Source organism: Asterias amurensis, chromosome 3, assembly GCF_032118995.1.
Source record: "Asterias amurensis chromosome 3, ASM3211899v1".
Classification (NCBI taxonomy): Eukaryota; Metazoa; Echinodermata; class Asteroidea; order Forcipulatida; family Asteriidae; genus Asterias; species Asterias amurensis.
Genome location: NC_092650.1, coordinates 16,607,629 through 16,629,314, shown reverse-complemented (window position 1 = coordinate 16,629,314; position 21,686 = coordinate 16,607,629). Strand labels below are relative to the sequence as shown.

At 39.3% G+C, this 21,686-nt stretch overlaps 2 protein-coding genes across 2 annotated transcripts in view; both read left to right on the top strand.

Moving 5' to 3' along the window:
• The window catches only part of LOC139934516 (uncharacterized), a 39,319-nt gene extending 24,038 nt beyond the window's left edge, over nucleotides 1–15,281 (top strand). The window contains exons 12-19 of the mRNA XM_071928772.1: nucleotides 148–313; nucleotides 4,968–5,102; nucleotides 6,090–6,155; nucleotides 8,289–8,420; nucleotides 9,969–10,088; nucleotides 11,829–12,008; nucleotides 12,921–13,055; nucleotides 14,606–15,281. Of these exons, the coding sequence (XP_071784873.1) occupies nucleotides 148–313; nucleotides 4,968–5,102; nucleotides 6,090–6,155; nucleotides 8,289–8,420; nucleotides 9,969–10,088; nucleotides 11,829–12,008; nucleotides 12,921–13,055; nucleotides 14,606–14,802 (1,131 nt within the window). The 3' untranslated portion in view covers nucleotides 14,803–15,281. The remainder of the gene's footprint in view (nucleotides 1–147; nucleotides 314–4,967; nucleotides 5,103–6,089; nucleotides 6,156–8,288; nucleotides 8,421–9,968; nucleotides 10,089–11,828; nucleotides 12,009–12,920; nucleotides 13,056–14,605) is intronic.
• Nucleotides 15,282–17,739: 2,458 nt separating this feature from the next.
• On the top strand, nucleotides 17,740–21,418 carry LOC139934370 (uncharacterized). The gene is made up of 2 exons (XM_071928567.1): nucleotides 17,740–18,007; nucleotides 19,680–21,418. Exons 1-2 carry the CDS (start codon nucleotides 17,753–17,755, stop codon nucleotides 20,709–20,711), a joined length of 1,287 nt encoding a protein of 428 aa, XP_071784668.1. The 5' UTR covers nucleotides 17,740–17,752; the 3' UTR covers nucleotides 20,712–21,418.
• Nucleotides 21,419–21,686: the final 268 nt, after the last annotated feature.

Below are 21,686 nucleotides of genomic sequence, written 5' to 3'. Positions count from 1 at the left end.
GGTCATGAGTTGTCGGTATTTAGTGCGATCCAGTACATAAACCTGCTTTAAATAATGTTTAATGTCACGGAGTTCTTTCTGTTATAAGTTTATAAAAACAACAAATCAATTAAATAATATAACTTCATTTCTTATTTTCATCTACAGTCGGCTCCAAACTGCATGCTGACATTGCGAGAAATCTTAAGCCACTTGGAGGAGAACAACGAGTGCTTCCGTGGTTCGTACGTCGGCTGGAAGAACAGTGTCCGCCACAACCTCTCAGTCAACGACTGTTTCGTGAAGCTACTCCGCCACAGCCACAGACCATTCGGTAAGGACAACTTTTGGGCCTTGAACCCAGACCATTCACACCCCGTGAGTTTCATGAAGACGCCTCCTAAGCTTTCACCCACAACCTCTTCACCCTTTGATGACTCGACGCCGGCGTCCTACACACCACCTCCGACCGGCTCGCCTAGCCCTTTGAGCGGAGATGGCGACGAAACTGCAAGGACATCACCCATTATTATAGCCCATCCTCCTATCGTGCAGCCAGAACCCGTTGACCTGAGAAAACGCGCTGACCCATTCGAGGAAAACTCAAACCGTGCCACATCTCCGAAACCCCACGAGTCCCCCCGCCGAATCAGGACACCGACTGCAATCCGCCAGAGAAACTCTCTGACGTTGGGGAACACCTTGCCTATATCTCGTTTCCTGAACTCACCACCACTCTCTCGGGGAGACAAATCAAATGAGCGAGACCCATTTTGCCCAGTCTTAACCATGTCTTCTGCCACAAGAAGAAGTTCCGTTAGTACACCTACGTCACCACGTGCCACGGTACCCCAGTCAACCAGCCCGCCCTCTGTTGACGATGCCATCGTGCACCGAGCAGCAGCAGAGGCAACCCCACACACGCCCGCCGACGAAGTGATGATGAAAAGTCTCTACGAACATTACTGGAACCGAGCTCTTCAGGAAAGACATGCCCTTTATTGTCATCATCTTGCCATGCTCAAGGACCGCCATGACAGGCTTGGGTACCAGCGATCTCCATCAGTGTGTGTTCCACCCACGTACCCACCCGTTGTATATCCAGCTAGGCCATTGTTCCCAAACAACTACATGCCATACGGCTATACACCACTGACAACCATAGAAGGGAGTTATTTATAACGATGATAACAATTAATGTTCTTGTTTCATTGTAAAATTGCATTAGAAACAAACTCTTGTATTCCCATAGAGAGGCATTACCTTTAGGACGATATCGGACACTATTATATTGGTAATAATAATATTACTCAATAGCATAAAACCTTACATGGTAACGAGGAATGGGGAGAAGTTGATAAGTATAAAACATTGTGGCGGGAAACGGCTTCCCCTGAAGTAAAGTAGATTTCCACTAATTTGATTTCGAGACCTCGGATCTAATCTCGCAACTCCGACGACCAATCAAGTTCAAATTTTCACAGGTTGGTTATTTTATGCATTACATTATCTTGATATGTATAATATTATGTTTGACAATCACCAAGAGTGTCCTTCGTCTTCGAAGTAGGACTGGTCAAGAAAATCAGCAGTAATTTTTACCACATGTCCAGAAAACCTGATTGCTCTGTGAAATCTTTATTCCAGGGGTTATCAACATCACATTATGATGCCATTATTTATTGAACAGCGGTTACACTGAGGATAATCTCAATTTGAACTATTTACCCTTTTTTGGCCGAACAGACATCGTAGATACCGATTTACCATTTTACGCTTAAAATTTGCATTTGGTAATAAATAAGTCAAAATGCACCTCTCAAAAAATGGCTTATCGGTTACAATGACCATAATATTACGCCAGTGGCGATTTTCCCCTATTTGGGTTTGAACACAGCTTTCCAGCTTTGGCATAATATTTAATATACTTTTTGCCTAACTTCAGTAATTGTGTATTCTGGTTTTAGCTCTCTTTTTTGTGTCAGCAATGACTCTTACATCTGAACACTATTGACTCAATTCCTAGCGGCTTTGAAAATGTTCATGCGGAATAGTTTCTCCGGAATACCATAATATCAATGTGTTAAACGGAATGTACACTATCGGTTGTCAAAGACCAGTGTTCTCACTTGGTGTATCTCATCAACATTATGCACAAATAACAAACCTGAGAATATTTTAGCTCAATTGGTCATCGGAGTTGGGAGAAAGTGATGAAAGAAAAAACACCCTTATGTGGCTCAGATAGGAATAAACGACTTAATAATAAAAGTCTTTTATTATTTTAGTGAGAAATTACCTCTATTTCAAAATATATATGCTACTTAGGGAGCCGCTTCTCACACTGTTTGATACTATCAACAGCTCTCCAATGCTTGTTTACCGAGTCAGTTTTAAAGTTAATTTGTTTTGAGTAATAATAATTACCAAACGTGTATACCCTTTAATCGCTCAGATGACTTTTTAACCAAGTTACTGCTTTTGTTTATAATAGTCATGTCGTTGATGTTTGTGGAAGACGGACTTTTGTTTTGTGATCTTGTTTCTTTCTTTGTGTAGTGGCATAATTTATCGTAATGTTTGAAAGCACCACCGGGATGATAAAAAAAATTGTTGATATTAATTGAATTAATAGCTAGCATTGGCATAACGTAAAGGTTAAAAACAAAAACACGTGTTTCCCTCCCATTTTGCAAAAAGGGAGAAGGGGCAATTTTTCAGGCTTTTCTTTTTTCAAAATATTTTTGTTGTTGAGACTGTACGTATACGATAAGTTATTGTGTATACGTTTAGTTTTATCGTGTACGTACACGATAAGCTAAGACTTATCGTGCACGTGTACACGAAATGAGATTTTGATATTTATGCATCGCTTCCGTGCTTTCTTCTTCATTGAAGGCACGTAGACACTTTTGGTACCTGTCAAAGACCAGTGCTCACACTTGGTAGATCCCAATATTAATAACAACTCTGTGGAAATTTGGGCTTAATTGGTCATCGAACTTCCAAACAAACAAAAACTTGTTGCACAACTTTGTGTGCTTATAGATGCGCAATAGAAGGCTTCCGCTGAAGTTTTTTTTATTACTTGAGTGAGAATTTACCTATTTTCTTAAAAACTACACATTACTTCACAGGGAGCCGTGTTCACAATGCTTTATACCACCAACAGCTCTCCATTGCTCATTACCAAATAGATTTTTGTGCTAAGAACTATTATGAGTAATTACCAATAGTGTCCAGTGAATTTAAGGAACTGTGAAAGTAAAAGCGCAACAAGTTGGATAAGTGTTAAAATGAGACCGTGCACAGTCACAACTAGTCACAGCATAGAGTAAGGACAGAGGTCACAGCAATAACATCACTTCTTAAATGAAACTTGGGATCAATCAATTTCTTTTCTTGATCGAAGGCAAGATCATTGCCTCAAGTTCGCACATCGGGCTTTGGCCATTATATGCAAACAAACAGAAAAGTCTCACTTCTCATATACCGTAACAAACACAAACGGATGAGTATGCGTTTATTCCAATTTGCGTATAAATATCGCTTAGGTACATGACTGACTTTATGTGTGAACTCCTTATGATCTTGGTTTTAATTTGACCCTGTTCGAGTATCTCATTATTATTGTTTATAACATACCTCTTGCTTGTTTTGTGTTCTGGTTGACTGTAACACGGTCACATGGGGGTGAACTAATAGTTATAGTCTATAGGCTCTCGCCTACTACTAGTGATCGCGCATGCATGTTTTGCGGGAAAAGTGCCCGGCGGGCACTAGTCTTTGAAACTATAGTGCCTGGTTATAGCGCCCTCTCTAGACGTGAACCGTGAACAGCAACTACAAAACTTTCTTTGCTAGATTTCTGTTCTTATTAAAGCCATTGGACACTTTCGGTTAACAGCATTGTCCAAAGGCCTACACTTCGTGTATGACAACTTATATATAAAATAACAAACCTGTGAAAATTTAGGCTCAATCGGTCATCGGAGTCGGGAGAACATAACGGGAAAACCCACCCTTGTTTCCGCACGTTTCGTCGTGTCATGGCATGCGTTTAATATAAATCCGTTATCGATATCGAGAATTGGTTTTCTCAAAGAGTAAAGCATTTCACGGAATAATATTTCAAGAGAAGTCTTTCACCATTACCTTCTGTAAACCCTGTAAGTTATTTGTAAATCTGTGAACTTAAAAAAAAATTGTTCCGAAAGTGTATAATGGCTGAAAGACAGAGGTGTGTTATAAAACACAAATTGACTGGCATAATTCGGTAACTAGTTTACGTTTATTCCCCCTCGGGTCTGTGAGTGACCAGGAGAGGGGCCATTTCCCTCGGCCGGTCACCCAAAGTCCATCGGGGGAATAGAAGTACACTAATTACCTCATTGCATGTCAGTCAATTTGTTTATAATAATCATCTTTACTTTCAGCCGGTGGAATACAAAATAAGGGTTCACCAATATTTTAAAACTTACATTGGCCTCATGACACCCTTTCTCCAAGCAAAAAGTTGATAAAGGTTGAACGATACAATCTCAATTGTCACTATGTACAAGTTGGGCCGATTTTAAACACGTGATATCATATGTTACGTGGTTTAATGGAAATAATCTTAATGTGGGGTTTTTAATGTTGGTTTTTCTCTACGTCAGTTTTTATTTTAGGTCACACTTTTTTTTTTCTCCTGACAATGAATGTAAATACCTAAAAAGAAACAAGTCTCGCTACGCCTCGTTTGTATCAATAAAGCAACTTTTGAATAATTTTTTTTTCTTTTTTCTTTTCTTATCAGAGTAAGTAAACGAAAGACCAGATGTGCAAATGGAGAATTATACAATGTCAGTATCTTAATATCGTGGAAAAGGAAAGCAAACATATAACATTTTGAAAGTTTGTTTTTGAACACTGACAATTCGTTCAAATACTAAAATATTGTTTGAATAAAGCACAAATGTGCACCTGTTCTCTTTGACAATTTCCAGACACCCACGCCGAGAATTCTTATAAATATGAGCCTCAATTGCTTTGGAAGGCAAGCAGTAGACAAGCTCAAAACTATCTGACAATGGAAGCAACACGCCTCGCCCTCGCTCTCTTGGTAGGATCCCTTGTGATCGGTAAGTTCTCTTGTCGTTTTCGTTTACAAGCGGGGCTGTGATATAGACATTTATTTTATCATGATGCAGCCATCCTGAACTTCTCATATTGATACCAATATTACCAAACCGAGGATGAAAGAACAAAATAGTCTGGTTCTATTTGCTAAATGATTCTTAGAATTCATTATTGTTATTCGATACGAGGTACATTAATTTCCAAGATGGAGGCAGAATGATAAAGATCTCTAGGCCATGGTGGGGATGGTGTTTTCCGTTTTGTCATCGGGGATATGTACACTGTAAAAACTGTGCTTAGAGAGTTTAAATGATTCGGGTACATTTTCAAAATGTCCACAGATTTACATTAAACTTACAGGGTTTGAAGATAGTGATAGTGGAAAGCTTCCCTTCAAATGTTACTAGCTGAGGTTGTGTAGTTTTTGAGAAATGAGTAAAACAAGTCACAAAATAATTTTCGTCTCATGAGACGAAAATTATTTTAGCATGTAAAATCCCATTAACCAGTTATGATATTATACCAAAACCATAGCATAACTGGTTAATACGTTTGTACATGCTAAAACTGAGACGACAATAATTTGTTTTACTCATTTCGTAAAAACTACAGCACTTCAGTTTGTAAAATTTCAAGGGAAGCTTTCTACTATCATAATCTTTGAACTGTAAAGTTTAATGTAAATCTGTGGACATTGTGTTTTTTGTTAGGAAAAAGTACAAAGACCCTTTAAACACATGATGAATCCGCTTTTTAAATAATTTTCTGTTAGATTCTAAAACATGTCTAATTCCCTCAATCTTTAAGGGTAGGCCTGTGTTTTTTCACAGTAATATCAACAGCTCTTCAGTGGTATCTACCTATAGTTCATTTAATGGAGATTGAGGGATAGTCACCAAGGTGTATCTTACCTTCAACATGAAGGGAAAGAAACTAACAACCTTATTGTATTTGTTTGATTTATCAACATTATATATTTCTCTTCATAGGGATGTGCTTGAGCAAGCCAGCACAAAAGGAGAAAAGAATGCAACGTCGTCACGAAGAACGCAGCCGTATGTATTTTTTTTTTTTATTTATAACCATTTTGTTTTAGACTTGATCTAGTCATGGTGTTAAATGCACTGGACACCTTTGGTAATTGTCAGAGACCAGTATTCTCACTTGGTGCATCTCAACATATCATCAATTAACAAATCTGTGGAAGTTTTTACTCAATTCGTCTGGCGAAGTTGCGAAGAGAATAATGATAGAAGAAAAAACACCCATGTTACACAAGTGTGTGCATGCTTTCACAAACAAAATGAAAGGCTTCCGGCCTGAAGTATTATATTATTTGATGGTGAGAAGTACCATTTTCTTAAAAATGTCACTTCTCACACTATTTTATACTGCTCAACAGCTCTCCATTGCTCGTTACCGAGTAAGTTTCTTACTTAATTGTGTCTAGTGCATTTTAGTCACCATGTTAAAGGATTACTTTTTACATTAAACTTACACCGTTTTAAGATGGTATAAGAAGGCTTCCTTTAAAATAATACTTGCTGAGGTGCTGTAGTTTTTTTTTTTTAGGAATGAGTAAAACTATGTCCCGAAACAAAATACATCACATATACTTTCAAATCATTAATCTGTACAAGTATTTACAAGATGAAGGTTCACAAAGTAAACGTTAGATATCAAAGAATGGTCAGTTAAAAAAATATTACAATAATAGAAAAGGAGATAAACAGCAACATTATTTTAAAATAGTAATAGTAATAGTAAGTGTTTCGCCTGAATTTCACTTACTGAACAAGGGGATTTCTTTGAAACACTAATATTATTCAAACTGGTACGTATCTTGAGAGAACACAAAAGTGGAGCTTGAGATGTTATGTGAAGGTGTACGATTCATGGGGGACTTTCGGACGTAGGGTGGCAGCAGCCTTACCATAGTTCTGAGCATGCGTACATTACCGAGATTAATTAAATACTAACCTCCACAGCGGAATGACCTTATGACGTCATCTTGCATATGCTTGCCTCTTAGAGACATGAAAATATTAACAACCAGGTCCTAGTGGTTAGTCCACTCTTATGTAACAACTCCCCAAACCTGCTGCCACAAATGTACTTTAATATAGATGTCTGAAGCAGTACTGATCTTTTAGACATGAAAATATTAACAACCAGGTCCTAGTGGTTAGTCCACTCTTATGTAACAACTCCCCAAACCTGCTGCTACAAATGTACTTGAATAAAGAGGTCTGAAGCAGTACTTGCATCTTTTAGACATGAAATCATTTACAACCAGGTTCTAGTGGTTAGTCCACTCTTATGTAACAACTCCCCAAACCTGCTGCGTGGGGGATCGTCGCGAACCGTGCCGGAATGTTCCGAGAGCACACGAAAAGTTCCGAACCGCTGTAGAGGTTAGTTTTTTGTAAGTCTGCTGCCACCAAGCGTCCAAAAAGTCCCCTGTGTACAAAACTCTCAAGACTGGGTTTGCTCGTCCCCAGAGCCTTTCTTTAACCAAAGGCGCTGGGATGGGCCTACGTATCATGCACTGTCATTGGTTTAATAATGCGCAGTCCCATCATGCATCACACGCACGCTGAACCATATTTCTATGCACTGTGCGCATGACGTATACTTCCTGAACAAGAATCGTTCAAGCGAGTAGCCCATCCCAGCTATCGTGGATAGACTAGCCGCTGGGGCCGAGCGAAAAGACTGGGCTGATTTTTAGTACCATTATTTTAGCTCAAATAAAAAAACAGGTTTCGGGTCCAACCCCGGGTCTGAAACGGTGCAAAGATCTCGAACTGGCACGGAGACCAAGGGATAATGGGTGTGGCCAAAATGTCGACATGATGCTTATATATTTCAGAGGACATTTTTTTATTTTGAAGGTTGTAATTTCAAATCAATTCAAACTTCTTCTTTTTTTTTCCAAACTTCATGAAACATCACATAGCCATAATAATATTTTTTCTTCATAAAAAAAGGGATCCAATAATTAAAGCTCTTCAAGGCAGAATGGACAATTCACTATTATCAAGTATTGAGGCATCATCTAGAAGCACAAGCTTGTGGTGAGATGTCTGATTGACGTACAAACATTACATAAACACGAAAAATTACATTGATTTTATAGATATCTTCGCCTTTACCTATTTGCCATTACCACTTTGCTCCAAATCTAGTGAACTGTTCTGGTGGGGATGACTTCCTGTGCATGTCAGGAGGCTGTGTCTCAGGTTACTGGCAATGCGACGGGATGGATGACTGTCCAGATGGGGACGACGAATTTGGATGTTTCATCAGCGAATCAACAGGTACTTAATAAGCGAAACCGTTTTTGACCGGGAATGTTATTTAAAAGTAGTGGACACTATTGGTAATTTCCAAAGGCTAGCCTTCACAGTTGGTGTATTTCAGCATGTGCATAAAATAACGAACCTGAGAAAAGTTGAGTTCGATCGGTCATCGAACTTGCGAGATAATAATGAAAGAAGAAAAAAAACACTCTTGTTACACGAAGTTGTGTGCGTTCAGATGGTTGATTTCGAGACCTCCAGTTTTAAATATGAGGTCTCGAAATCAAATTCGTGGAAAATTACTTCTTTCTCGAAAACTCTGGCACTTCAGAGGGAGCCGTTTCTCACAATGTGTTATGCCATCAACCTCTCCCCATTACTCGTCATCAACAAAGGTTTCATGCTAACAATTATTTTGAGTAATTACCAATAGTGTCCACTGCCTTTAATCTCGTTTAAACGTGATGTTTGTGTACCATTTAAATCTAACATTGATGTTTGTAAACTTCTGGATTTTTCTTAATTATCGATAGAGACAAAATCTTGACCCAGCCTCACGGTTTGGGAAAGACTAGAAACGCTTCTACTATTAACGGCGAGGGTAAAAATGGCAATGTGCTTAAACAAGAACAATGACTTTGCCTATAAAGGAGAGCATTCTTCGCCATTACTAATTCTTCATTACATAATTTGTCAAGTCTACTGGTGTGGATGATTTGCTGTGCATGTCAGGACACTGTATCTCGGCTGACTTAGTATGCGACGGTGGGAGAGATTGTCCAAATAATGACGATGGAAATATATGCCACGGAGAGTCAGGTAGACCTCCTCTATACGAGTATGGTAATGACTGAAAACTAAAAAAAGACACGATGCTTTGTATCAGCCGATTTGATTGTATGAAATCGTTTGAATCCGTTGTTGTGAATAATGGTTAGCTCACCCAATTTCGAACAAAAGTGATTACCGGTAACAAAGATTTATAATGAACACTAAGTACTGGAAGTGCTTATTGGTGACCATCTCGACGAAGGTTTCGCGTAGCTTTTTCGCCCACTAATGAATAATTATTGTACATCTTGCGTTTTGGGGAATTCATGTAGGTAGGGAGGTTTAAATGCATGTCATACTACGCAAGCAAATAATGTCAAACGTAGACGTCAGAAAAACAATCGTTTTAAGTGACGTCACTACTTTTGGCTTATTGCTTGCTCGCTTTATGACGTCTGCACGTATCGTACGTAAGTTCACGTTATGATCAAAAAGTGAGATACTATACTACACAATTTTCTGACGTTCACGCTTAGGCATTTTGCTCGCGTAACTTGCATGGCTAACGTGACCTCCCTTGTACACCGCAAAAACTGGGATGTTAACTTGATTCTCGTGGTTTCTATAAAGGTGACAACACCAACATGGTGTTAATTTTATGACACCATGTTGGTGTTGTCACTTAGAGATCAGGAAGAATCATTTTAACACCCCAGTCTTTTGCGGTGTAGTATTTCCCCAAATCAGTACTGATTTGACTTATAACAGTGTATGTTTGATTCATTCCTATAATAGGTGGCTGTGAGGCTGGGAGTGAATACACATGCGATTCTGGAGACTGTATCTATGCTCACTGGCAATGCGACGGATGGACTGATTGTCCACATGGTGATGATGAAGAAGGGTGTAACTACGGTAAATTCACCCCTAAAACTACTCTCTCGTCTTTATTTATTGACTTTTTTTTTTTAAATTATGCCTTCAATTTAGTTGTACTCGAGCTGCAGCTGGAACAATTGTATGTTCCCAAAACTCTGACAAAGAATAAGACTATTTTTATTAATATATGGAAAAGAAAAGTCAGTCCAAAACGAAAAATAAAAAACGATTTCGAACTTGTTGAATGATTTGGCCCAAATTCGAGTCGTAAAGAATTACTTTCCCTTGATTAGTATTATTTGTATTTTATTTTTTTTACCATTAGTGTTTTTTATTCTTTTTGCCTGTTTTTTTTTTTTTTTTCCTTTTCTTTTGTCTTTATAATCTGTTGTGGGCCTTCCTTTTGGGAGAGAACTCTTTCGAATTACAAGCTTGAACGAAGCACTTACTCTTTTATTTAAAGGGTCTGCTGCCGATTTCACGAAATTTTACGCAACTGCGTAAGTCCACTTGCGCAACATTTATGACGTAAGTTGCGCCATAAACGTTACGCAAGTGGACTTACGCAGTTGCGTAAAGTTTCGTGAAATCGGCTGGACTATTTTTGTAAGACACAAAACACAGTGTCCACAGATTAACATAAAAACACACAGTTTGAAGATAATGATGGTAGAAAGTGTCGAATAAAATATTACTTAATGGGGCGCTGTAATTTTAGAATTAAATTAACCCAATTTCTTGTGTTTTTTCGAATCGATGTCATGTAAAAAATTGTGTGATCGTTTTTTTACATATTTCTCAAAAAACTATTCTGTAATATTGCCTGTTTAGCATTTCCTCTTAGGCCTACTGCACGCCAACAAACACATCTGAAGCGAGTTTTGCATACAAAATAGGATCCAATCTAGATCTTCCAGTAAAACACAAATTAAGATGTGTTACTTGATGAGCCGTATCCGAATTGGCGGCTACAGCTACAGCTACGGCTACGGCTGTTGTTAAGTGTGTTGCTAAGGACGCCATACTTCAACTCTATCTGTAGCCTTAACCGCTAATTCGGACAAGGCCATAACTTTGTTGTATTAAAAACACTGGACACTATTGGTAATTGTCTAAGACGTGTCTGCTCGCTTGGTGTGTCCCAACATATGCATCAAATAACAAATCTGTGAAAATTTGAGCTCAATCGGTCGTCGAAGTTGCAAGATATTCATGAAAGAAAAAACTATTTAAAAATATTAATGATAGAAAAACACCCTTGTCGCACCATGGACACACGAAGTGTGCTTTCATGTGCTTGGTTCGAGACCTCAAATTTTAAATCTGAGGTCTCTAAATCAAATTAGTGGAAAACTACGTCACTTCAGAGGGAGCTGTTTCTTACAATATTTTATACATCAACCTGTCCCCATTACTCGTGTTCAAGAAACGACTTTTATGATAATAATTATTTTGAGTAATTACCAATAGTGTCCACTGCCTTTAAAGTCATTTGACACTTTCGGTAAACAGTATTATCCAAGGGTCCACACTTCGTGTATCACAACTTATATATAAAATAACAAACCTGTGAAAATTTAGGCTCTAACGGTCATCGGAGTCGCGAGAAAATAACAGGAAAACCCAGCCTATAACTGCTTTAATGTTTTCTCAAAAAGTAAAGCATTTCATGGAAAAATATTTCATGAGCAGTTTTTGACCATTACCTTCTGTAAACCCTGTAAGTTATTTGTATATCTATGAACTTTTTTTCTTTTCTTTCTGTATTCTCTTTAGAGTCGATTGGTAATAGCGACCTACCCAGCTTCGAATTCTCCTGGAATTTCGGTTCCGATTATGTAGGTGGTTCCGAGTGGTGTGATTACCAGTGTTATTCCGGGGACTGCATCTTTTCGTCCTGGGTGTGTGACGGCATTACAGACTGTAGCCAAGGAGAAGACGAATCCAACTGTGACCGTGAGTATCAATAGTAATGATTTAACGACACTGGACACTGTCTTCTCACTTGGTGTATCTCAACATATGCATAAAATAACAAACCTAAGAAAATTTGAGCTCAATTGGTCGTCAAAGTTGCGAGATAATAATGAAAGAAAAAACACCCTTGTAACACGAAGTTCTGCGCTTTCAAGTGCTTGATTTCGAGACCTAATTCTAAATCTGAGGTCTTAAAATCAAATTCGTGGAAAATTACTTCTTTCAAGGTTACTTCAGAGAGAGCCCTCCCCATTACTCATTACCAAGTAAGGTTTTTATGATAATAATTATTTTGAGTAATTACCAATAGTGTCCACTGCCTTTAAACTATTAAGCACAACAAAAAATTGCTCACCAGAAAAAGGTTACCAGCCAATTACCATGACACGTGTACATCATGTGAATGGTATCCGGCTTATTTTTGTTTTAGTTGAAAAGGTTTTTTAAGCATAACTATCTGCTTAGCTGTGAAATTGACCCGTAACCTGATTAATAACATTATAACCGGAATTTATTTTAAAGAAACTCACCACACAGTTGTTAATAACAATAATCATGATTTGAGGCACTACGTGGTAAAGTGGTTGTATCAACGTGTTAAATTTTGAATGTGTGTATACTACTTGCTGTATGTAGATTATGGAGTATAGATTTTACGGAATTGGGGGAACTTCTCAGCTAGTTGTGAAAAGAAAACGTTCCTGTATTTGATCTATGGTAGAAATTCCACCTGAACCACTACTGTCACTGTAGTGATCGAGGGAGAAGTACATTTACTCGTTGTTAACTTCACAAAGTTCTTAATATTGGTCTAAATTATATCATTTTATTCAAAAACAAATCAGACATATTTGGAAGACTAACACGATTGTTTTTGTCTCCTCCCATTAGCCTTCTTCGACCAGGACTTGTTGCATTACTGCCTCCTGTCCGACGTAGTGGTCCCAACGTGGATGGCGTGTGATCGTATCATAGATTGTCCCTTCGGTGACGACGAATGGCTTGGCTGCTATGGCATCCACGATGGTATGAACAAACACACTTCTTCATAATAATAATTAATAATGTTGATAGCGCACGTATCTACCAACAAGGTACTTATGGAGCTTAGTATATATACATTCTTACAGAAAGATAGGTAGTTGATGTTATGAATTCTGAGACCCAATAATTGGTGCGTTCGTTTAGCTCCCCTGGGTCGACCCCGGTGTGTGGCAGGTTTTTTTCCAGGACGAACGTGGGTAATTAGCTGCACACGTTCGCCCTGGAAAAAAAAAACCACACACCGGGGTCGACCCAGGGAAGCTAAATGAACGCACTCATGTAGAAGCATTTTAGGGTTTACAAATCTCAGAATCTCAGCTAAGGCGTACAGAATCTCCTGCCATTACGACTGGTACGTTAATCCGGACGGCCGTTGGTTCAAATCCCGCTCTTATCAATTTGTTTTTGTTTGTTCAGCCCTAAACCATGACTACTAAACATAAAATACTTCTCTCGGTTCAATGCATCGTCGCACTAGATGAATGGAAGTGCCTAGACTAGCAAGCTTCGCATTCATCAATGACCCTACGCAGTTTCTCGCGTATTAAGCCCCTTTCACACTAGAGTAATTTAGCAAGGGTACCTTGCTAAATTGTAGCATGGTTGTAAGATTTTACAAAATGCATCTTTAGTTAAAACCACATATTACGCTTTTGGTAATTACCCAAAATAATTGTTAGCATACAAACGCACTTGGTAACAGCAAATGAGAGCTGTTGATAGTTAGTGATATGAATCACTATGAGAAACGGCTCCCTCTGGAGTAACGTAGTTTTTGAGGAAGAGGTAATATCTTACTCAAATAATACAAAACTTAATTCCTGAGATCTGTGAAATAAGGCATCTGAAAACACTCGACATTAATGCAACACCGGGTTTTGTTTTTTACTTTCATGATTCTCTTGCAACTGTTTTGAACAATATTGAGTCAAACGTTTGTATTTTATCCAAGTGAGAATACTGATAAAATGTGTCCAGTGTCTTTAAACGCTTCTCTTTGATAACCACAATCTGCATTCCCGCTTTCCAACCTTCGGAAAAGGCGCTTTGTAAAGGCAATGAACACTATTGGTAAATAATGTCAATAACCAGTCTTCTCACTTGCTATATCTCGACATATTTTATGCACAAAATAATAATAAACCTGTGAAAATTTGAGCTCGATTGGTCGTCGGAGTTGCGAGGTAACTATGAAGAAAAAACACCCTTGTCGCACGAAGTTGTGTGCTTTTAGATGCTTGATTTTGAGACCTCAAATTCTAAACTTGAGGTCTCGAAATCAAATTCGTGGAAAATTACTTCTTTCTCTAAAACTACGTCATTTCAGAGGGAGCCGTTTCTCACAATGTTTCATACTATCAACCTCTCCCCATTACTCATTACCAAGTGAGGTTTTTTGCTAATAATTACTTTGAGTAATTACCAATAGTGTCCACTGCCTTTATTAAATGGGATTATTTTTATTTCTATCAGACGGATGAATTTGTTCAAATTCTGATTTTTGTCATGGCTTTTTTTTTTCTTATTTATAGGTTTTGGATTCAACAATAAGAAGAGGGGCGCCGAGAAACTGCCCACCCAGCTGAGCAAGATGGCCAAGAAACACATGAAGACAGAGAAGAGTTTGACCGAAGAGCAGAAACAACTCCTTAAAACCATCAACGAGAAACAATCTGTGATGAAGAAAGGCAGACTTGGGGCCAGGAAGGCACTTGATAATGCGGTCTGATGTTGCTGATCCCATCAGGTGCGAAAGTTCCATCCCCTTTATTGCACCATAAAAATGATCAGACTGATGTATCGGTAACCTTTGGAGTTTTATTTTAAATAGTGTAGTTTAAAATCGAAATCGTGGTTGCGATTCCTTATTTTCTTTAAATATATATTTACGTCTTCCTGCCCTTTTAAATCATTCGTCGTTATTGTAATGAAACAAATCTTCTCAAAAGCTTTACCGCTCATATAAATACATAAAATCGATGGCATCTGTTTTAGTCACTGTTACTTTCTTGTGGATTGTACTCATTTTAGTTTATTGATCAACAAAATATTGGATTATTTTCCATATTAAGTTTCTGAAACTTGAAAGATTAAATATAATAGATATATAAAGGTGTCAACAAGACAAACAAACCTGAATAACTACAAATGAATGTGATTATTATGAAATTAATGCTTTCTCCGCAATTTGATAATTGTTTAGAAAGGGCTCTTTCCCTTCTGACCTGACCTCGTATTGAGTAGGTTTTTTTCTAGGAAGGAGCTGATCAGTTATTTAATCAAGAACAACAACCAATTTTTCTCAACTTTGTGTCACCACAAACAGAGACAATATTGACTTTTACTGTCTTTTTCGCATTTTCCTAAATCGTTCAATAAATGAGTATTTTAGCGTAAAACGTAACGACGTTTGCACTCTTGTGATTTCCTAATGATGTTTTTCACTCTTATGCCTTCATTTTTGTTTTCATCATTTATTTCATTTGTCGTTGATTGATTGATTGATTGATTGATTGATTGATTGATTGGTTGATTGGTTGATTGATTCTGGTTGCGAAGCCAAGGACTTCAATCACCGGGCCCCAATTTCATAGAGCTGCTAAGCACAAAAAAAATGTGCCTAGCATGAACTTCTTCTTTGATAACAACGGGATTACCGACCAAGTCCACAGTGATGTTCAGGATAATCAAACAACAGCTGAATACCATTAACAAGCAATAATATGCAACAAATGGAAATTTGGCCGGTAATTCTGTTTTTATCAGGGAAGAAATGTCATGCTTAGCAATTTATATTCGTGCATTGTGCCTATGCCTCTACTTGACTAGCGTTGCCACACGTTCCCACATAAAGGATACGGTTTCAGTTTGTCTATGGGGGGCGGGTGACACATAATGAACACAGGCAAAACCTTCGCACACACGTAGGGGAAAACGAATCAATTCACCTATATAGTGCTCCGGGGGGATTCGAACTATGGTCCAAGAGGTTGAAGTTGAAGACCCCTTGCATACGTCACATTCTCAGAATGTCCCCACACCCACAAAGGCAAATCATATAACGATAAGGCTATAGCTGGGTTTTTGTTTGCATAAAAACTTGCGCGTAGTACCTCAACTTCATTAAGCCTGTTCATCTTGCGTTATGCAATAGATCACTTTTTGGTGGTTTTAATCATAACGTTTGGGAGACAGACATTTTTTTTTTGGGAGACAAGCCTCGGTATGGAAGACGTGCAATTTGGCTGCTACATTCAAAAGGTCCATTTGATTTTACTTTATCGTCACGGCAAGACGTCTTGTTCGGGTTTGGTAAACTGGCCTCAATCAATACTGCTTGTTGGATGGGCTGCTGATAAGACTTGTAATGCGCACTTGTAATGCGCACATGTCCACCCTGCTGGGTGTTCAAGGCGCAGTAAAACCAAAAACAAAACAAAAACCAAACACAACACAAAGAAAAAACAGACACAACGGTAATTAGTCATTGAAAACCTGTGACATTAGATAAGTTTTGAGAAGAGACTTGAATTTACAATAAATGCGTACAACCTAAGGGTGCTTTATCCAAAGCGGCAAAATGTTGTGGCTTTTTGGAATATCATTTTCACAAGTCTTTTTAGTAGTAAAGTATCTGCTGTTGACTTTGCGTGGGAATATTTCATCACAGGGTCGAGACAAAATAGAATTCCGGCTCGGCTATATCGTGTGAAAAGGGGCAATTTAAAAAGAAAGTTTGCCATCAATTCGACCAACACTAGTTGTTAGGGAGAAGCTGGCTACGTTTTCGTTTGATCTTTTTTGTGTGCCATTGTCCATGGGTAGACTTGATGACCACCAATGCGGTTTAATAATATGTTCAATCAAATTATAAGGGTCACACCCCATATGACTAAACCCCCAACGCTCACATAACCCGATGTAATCCACATTTGTAATATACAAAGGTGTTTCCATAACATCAGATATACAGCCCTTCCACCCCCAAAGTAGGACAATGGATTGTATAGCAACGTATCTTATAGCTTTAATCTCCCTGCTTTCCCTTTGCACCTTATCTAATTCAATTCATAAAACAAAAGAGTATTGAAACCTGTCTCCAACGCAGGACTTAATTATCCCCTTTTAAAATAAGCTGTATTGTCCTAATTTCTGTAGATTGCGTTTACTGGCAAACCCCCTCGACCACATTAATTTAGCTCGGTCAGGGACGTACAAACATACGCCCGTTTGATGAAGCCGCAGGTCATTGGCAGCCCCAGAACAAACCCGTGAAGATACCAGAGGCTGCCAGGTGATGATAAAAGGATACGAACGCTTCAATGAATTTTCACGTTATCAAAATGAATGAGTGCACAGACCATTCAGAAAGTTGATTAGAAGAGAGTCGTTTTCACGGCACCAACAACAAATACCATGGAACACAATAGGGCGAATCTGTAAGCTATCTATACACAACATAGACCACAATAAACAATTACTGGGGTTAACAAGGCTGGTTGGCTTTTTTAGTCTTTTGATCAACTCATGGGTGTATTGAATGCATTTCGGAGAATGCCAGAGTTTACGAGAGCAGCATGTTACGGTTCTAGCCAGTTGCTCAGCTCTCATGATCAGTTGTTGGTTTATCAATATTCTGGTTTATCGCTCTGCATTCGTTGTTTCAAGCTTATCTGTAAATGATGTTGTCCATCAAGACGGAGCCGGTAGATATACTCATGGGGGTAACGGAGGAAGATGACGGTGGGCAGGAACCGCATTGGGGGCCGTTAAGCTCGTTCAAGGACAGGCCCGACCTTCTCGTGCCGGCCGGGGCGAGCTCTAAGAAGCGTTCGGGAGCCAGGGTATCCACTAAAGGAATCAAACGGCCTGGCTACAGACGGCGGATCGTAGCGCCGTTCTCGTACGTGGACCTGATCAAAAATGCGATCAAGGTAAGAACGAATTGGTAGTTCAAGTTTATAATGAATGAGGAAGGTCTACTGTAGTGCAGTTCAAACATTTGCACCCAATTTATGCTCAAGTTCAACAACACTTTCTTGTCGAATACATCTTAGCAAGGTTGTATTTATTATTTGGAATTTCATATAATGTGTCTGCTTATTTGGTGTCAGGACACTTCGTACCGTTTGCGGAGAAACTGAATGAGTGTTTGTAGCGAGTAAGTATAGAGCAAACATCGCGCAGCCTGACGTTGAACTTAGAGGTGACTGCGTGCACGGTATATGATTGGAGACTCATGACTTGTGTTTCACACAGGCTGCTTTGATGTTGTGTAATGTGAATAATTCTTAAAACTGCCAACGGTAAAGCTCAGTTCAGTGAACATGCATTCCTCACCGCCTCCCTGGTTTTACCGTTTATAATGATCCGTTTCTTACAAACGCTCTTGTTTCGTAGCTGGGGGGCAATGTCAATTTTGTGGTCCCCATTTTGATGAGGTTCAGAATACTCAAGATTTATTAATTACACTCCGGTTTGCAGCAGAAAATGTGTGTTAGGGCGCACTTTGTGTAAGGAGCCCCTGCCCCCCCCCCCCCCCCCCCCTCCACAGAAAGACTCTGCTAGTGGTCGAAACACCTGAGGCTATTCAACAAAAAATTGCATTTATACCATCGATCCTTTTGGTTGGTGAGTTGTTTGCAACAGCTAATTCTGTTAAAAGTTCTGTTAAGTTAAATGTGATATTTGGACATAAAACAAAACAAATGTGAATTGTTTACCTTGGTTTTAGAAGCCATTCGATTGTTTTGATCGAAATCTGGCTTTGCCGCCATCTTTGCTGAAACAGTCACGCGCGTGAAAGATTGTCATTGGCTGAGAGTCGTGAGCAGCGCGTAACACGTGCACTTTCAAAGTTGTTTTAAGGACGGTGGAATGACGTCATGTGCAATTCATCTATTGGAAACCGAATACACAATCTAAGAAATGTTTCATGCATAAAATGTTTAGACAGCTACAGGAGCACTGTGCTTGCTAATATAGTTTTTGTGCTGTACAATGAAAATGCCGGGGGTCATGAAAAAAAAAAAAAAAATCAACTATCCGTTTGCCCGGGGAACGCCCTTGCATCATTGCAAGTCGCTAGTCAGTACATCACCACCCCCAGGCCGCTATTTACCCCGCGCTGATCCCCCGTCACGGCCATCCGTCGACTTGTCTTGACCCCAAGTCGAGTTGTCTGACGGTTGAGTAAATCATCCGTCGAGTTGTCCGAACCGTCGAGTTGTCCGAACGGACGAGTTGTCCGACGGACGAGTTGTCTGGTCTCCCTTGAGAAGGTACGAAGTGTCCAACATTTCTTCGTACCTTGAAAAGGTACGAAGTGTCCTGACACAAAAAATTTGTTTCAACAGTTTGAAAGAGATTTAGATGCATAATATGACTCTTCTGCATAATTTAACGGCTGACTTATGTTCAAAATGTGCTGCATAGCATTTTAAATTTGTTGTCGTGAGGGGTCATGAGTTGTCGGTATTTAGTGCGATCCAGTACATAAACCTGCTTTAAATAATGTTTAATGTCACGGAGTTCTTTCTGTTATAAGTTTATAAAAACAACAAATCAATTAAATAATATAACTTCATTTCTTATTTTCATCTACAGTCGGCTCCAAACTGCATGCTGACATTGCGAGAAATCTTAAGCCACTTGGAGGAGAACAACGAGTGCTTCCGTGGTTCGTACGTCGGCTGGAAGAACAGTGTCCGCCACAACCTCTCAGTCAACGACTGTTTCGTGAAGCTACTCCGCCACAGCCACAGACCATTTGGTAAGGACAACTTTTGGGCCTTGAATCCAGACCATTCACACCCCGTGAGTTTCATGAAGACGCCTCCTAAGCTTTCACCCACCACCTCTTCACCCTTTGATGACTCGACGCCGGCGTCCTACACACCACCTCCGTCCTACACACCACCTCCGACCGGCTCGCCTAGTCCTTTGAGCGGAGATGGCAACGAAACTGCAAGGACATCACCCATTATTATAGCCCATCCTTCTGTCGTGCAGCCAGAACCCGTTGACGTGAGAAAACGCACTGACCCATTCGAGGAAAACTCAAACCATGCCACATCTCCGAAACCCCACGAGTCCCCCCGCCGAATCGGGACACCGACTGCAATCCACCAGAGAAACTCTCTGACGTTGGGGAACACCTTGCCTATATCTCGTTTCCTAAACTCACCACCACTCTCTCAAGGAGACAAATCAAATGAGCGAGACCCATTTTGCCCAGTCTTAACCATGTCTTCCGCCACAAGAAGAAGTTCCGTTAGTACACCCACGTCACCACGTGCCACGGTACACCAGTCAACCAGCCCGCCCTCTTTTGACGATGCCATCGTGCACCGAGCAGCAACAGAGGCCGCCCCACACACGCCCGCCGACGAAGTGATGATGAAAAGTCTCTACGAACATTACTGGAACCGAGCTCTTCAGGAAAGACATGCCCTTTATTGTCATCATATTGCCATGCTCAAGAACCGCCATGACAGGCTTGGGTACCAGCGATCTCCATTAGTGTGTGTTCCACCCACGTACCCACCCGTTGTATATCCAGCTAGGCCATTGCTCCCAAACAACTACATGCCATACGGCTATACACCACTGACAACCATAGAAGGGAATTATTTATAACAGATGATAACAATTAATGTTCTTGTTTCAAACTCTTGTATTCCCAAAGAGAGGCATTACCTTTAGGACGATATCGGACACTATTATAATAAATTGGTAATAATAATATTACTCAATAGCATAAAACCTTACTTGGTAACGAGGAATTGGGAGAGGTTGATAAGTATAAAACATTGTTGGAAACGGCTTCCCCTGAAATAAAGTAGATTTCCACTAATTTGATTTCGAGACATCGGATCTGATCTCGCAATTCCGACGACCAATCGAGCTCAAATTTTTACAGGTTGGTTATTTTATGCATAATATTATGTTGATATACATACAGTGAGAAGACTGGTCTTTGACAATTACCAATAGTGTCCATTGTCTTCAAGTCCATTGTCTTAATTGTAATACACAGTCATGTCGTTGATGTTTGTGGAAGACGGATTTTTGTTTTTGTGATCTTGTTTCTTTCTTTGTGAAGTGGCATAATTTATTGTAATGTTTGAAAGCACCACCGGGATGATAAAACAAAATTGTTGATATTACCTGAATTAATAGCTAGCCTTGGCATAACGTAAAGGTTAATAACAAAAACACGTGTAGCTCCCTCCCACTTTGAAAAAGGGAGAAGGGGCAATTTTTTCAGGCTTTTCTTTTTTCAAAATGTTCACCAGACACATTAAAGACTAATGGCTGGGGCTAGTTTTTCAACACTGTTTTTGTTGTTGAGACTGTTAAAATTATTGCAAGTATTTTCATTTGCAAGTATTTTTTCAGGCTTTTCTTTTTTCAAAATGTTCACCAGACACATTAAAGACTAATGGCTGGGGCTAGTTTTTCAACACTGTTTTTGTTGTTGAGACTGTTAAAATTATTGCAAGTATTTTCATTTATAAAAAGAAAGAACAAAATTTAGCAGGCGGCCTCTAAAAATGGAAGCGGACGGGGACGCTTAAAGGCAGTGACACTATTGGTAATTACTCAAAATAA

Coding starts and splice junctions, on each gene's coding strand:
- LOC139934370 (XM_071928567.1), top strand. CDS start 17,753: ATGATGTTGTCCATCAAGACGGAGCCGGTAGATATACTCATGGGGGTA. Junction 18,008..19,679: donor TGATCAAAAATGCGATCAAG/GTAAGAACGAAT, acceptor TTTCATCTACAG/TCGGCTCCAAACTGCATGCT.